This window comes from Otolemur garnettii, unplaced genomic scaffold, assembly GCF_000181295.1.
Source record: "Otolemur garnettii isolate 467f Iridium unplaced genomic scaffold, OtoGar3 scaffold00008, whole genome shotgun sequence".
Lineage (NCBI taxonomy): Eukaryota > Metazoa > Chordata > Mammalia > Primates > Galagidae > Otolemur > Otolemur garnettii.
Window position 1 is genome coordinate 39,533,857 of NW_003852403.1, and position 2,090 is coordinate 39,535,946.

Consider the following 2,090-nt stretch of genomic DNA (forward strand, 5'->3'; position numbering starts at 1 on the left):
AAAAAAAAAAAAAAGTTAAATCTATTAAACGTTGTCTTGACTTGTTTTTTTTCCAGAAATCTTCCTGCCAAATCTATGGAAGAAGCTTTACGTCACCGACAAGAATATGATGAAATGGTGGCCGAGGCTAAAAAACGAGGTATAAAATTTATCTCTAAAATAGTACAGTTAATTTTCTGATTTCAACAAGATGCAATTGATAAAGTCTGTCCTCAGGATGATACTGATTCTTATTTTTCCCTACTATTTTTAAAATTAGGTTTGTCCTCAGGAGGAATAAAATGACGTACCAGAATCATAGATTTTCTGCAAGTACTTTTACAAAACTAATAGAAGGAATTTTCAAATTATAGTCATAAAACTTGTACTACTACTATCTTAATTTGTAAATGAAGATGATATTCATGAATTTATTCTTGAATTTCACTTTTTACAGTGTTTATGTGTTTAATTTTTTATAATTTTATAATTTTAATTATAATTTAGTAATTTTAACTTGAATGACTGTGAGGATATGATTTGAAACTAAAACTTGCTTTTTTGACTTACAAATTCTCCCCAGAATCCCAGTTGTGTCATTTGATCAGGTATATGAATATATATTCTCATGTGTATAAATTCACATATTTACTCATTCTCTTCTCCAATCAAAAATCGAAGAATAACATAAGAATGACATAAAAAGCTGCATGTGGTGGCTCATACCTGTAATCCTTGCACTCTGGGAGGCTGAGGTGGGAGGATCACTTGAGCTCAGGAGTTTAAGACCAGCCTTAGCAAGAATAAGGCCCCTGGCTCGGCACTTGTAGCACAGTGGTTACGATGCCAGCCACATACACTGAAGGTGGCGGGTTCGGACATGGCCCAGGCCAGATAAACAACTGCAACAAAAAAATAGCCCAGTGTTGGGGTGGGTGCCTGCCCAGCTACTTGGGAGGCTGAGGCAAGAGAATTGTTTAAGACCAAGAGATCGTCATTGCTGTGAGCTATGACACCATAGCACTCTATCGAGGGTGACATAGTGAGACTCTATCTCAGGGAAAAAAAAAAAAAGACCCCATCTCTACTAAAAACAGAAAAACTACTGGCAAGTGCCTATAATTCCAACTACTTGGGAGGCTGAGCCAGGAAGATCACTTGAGCTCAGGAGTTTGAATTGCTGTGAGCTAGCTTGATTCTAGCCTGTACAGTAGGATGAGTCTGTCTGTCTGTCTCTTTCTCTCTCTCTCTCTCACACACACACACACACACCCCCACACACATATACTTGCAGACAATGTGAATTGAGTTTAGAAAGCCATAGCTTTAGTCCCCTTGTGTTAGATTTCTCATCTGTAAAGTATGGGAGGCCAGTGGCTTCTGAGCCTCTCCATCAACATTTAAAAAAAAATTTTTACTTATTTACTTATTTTATTTATTTACTTTTAAATATTGTTGGCTCGGCGCCTATAGCTCAACTGGCTAAGGCGCCAGCCACTTACACCTAAGGTTGCGGGTTCGAATCCCCAGCCTGGACCTGCCAAACAACAATGACGGCTGCAACCAAAAAATAGCCGGGCGTTGTGGCGGGTGCTTGTGGTCCCAGCTACTTGGGAGGCGGAGGCAGGAGACTGTGAGCTGTAATGCCACGGCACTCTACCCAGGGGGACAGCTTGAGGCTCTGTCTCAAAAAATAAAAAATAAATAAAATAAATAAATAAATATTGTTTCAGGTTGATTGAGGGTATAAAGATTTAGGTTATCTAATGTTTGCATTTGAATACTTTTTTTTTTTTTTTAAGCAATAGAATTTTCGCCGGGTGCGGTGGCTCACGCCTGTAATCCCAGCACTGTGGGAGGCTGAGGAGGGAGAATCGCTGGAGCTCAGGAGTTTGAGACTTGCCTGAGCGAAAGTGAGACCCCGACTCATGAAAAAAAAAAATGGAAAAACCCAGCCAGGCGCCGCGGCGAGCACCTGTGATCCCAGCGGCTTCCGGAGGCTGAGGCAGCAGGATGCCCACAAGCCAGGAGTCGGAGGTTGCAGTGAACTACCAAGCCGCTGCACTCTGCTCAGGGGCACAGGGTGGGACTCTGTCTCAACAAAAAAAAAA

The 2,090-nt window shown here is 41.0% G+C and overlaps 1 protein-coding gene across 1 annotated transcript in view; it reads left to right on the forward strand.

Moving 5' to 3' along the window:
- TBC1D12 (TBC1 domain family member 12) overlaps nucleotides 1-2,090 on the forward strand; it is a 106,783-nt gene that overhangs the window by 71,789 nt on the left and 32,904 nt on the right. The window contains exon 4 of the mRNA XM_003783785.3: nucleotides 57-139. Within this exon, the coding sequence (XP_003783833.2) occupies nucleotides 57-139 (83 nt within the window). The remainder of the gene's footprint in view (nucleotides 1-56; nucleotides 140-2,090) is intronic.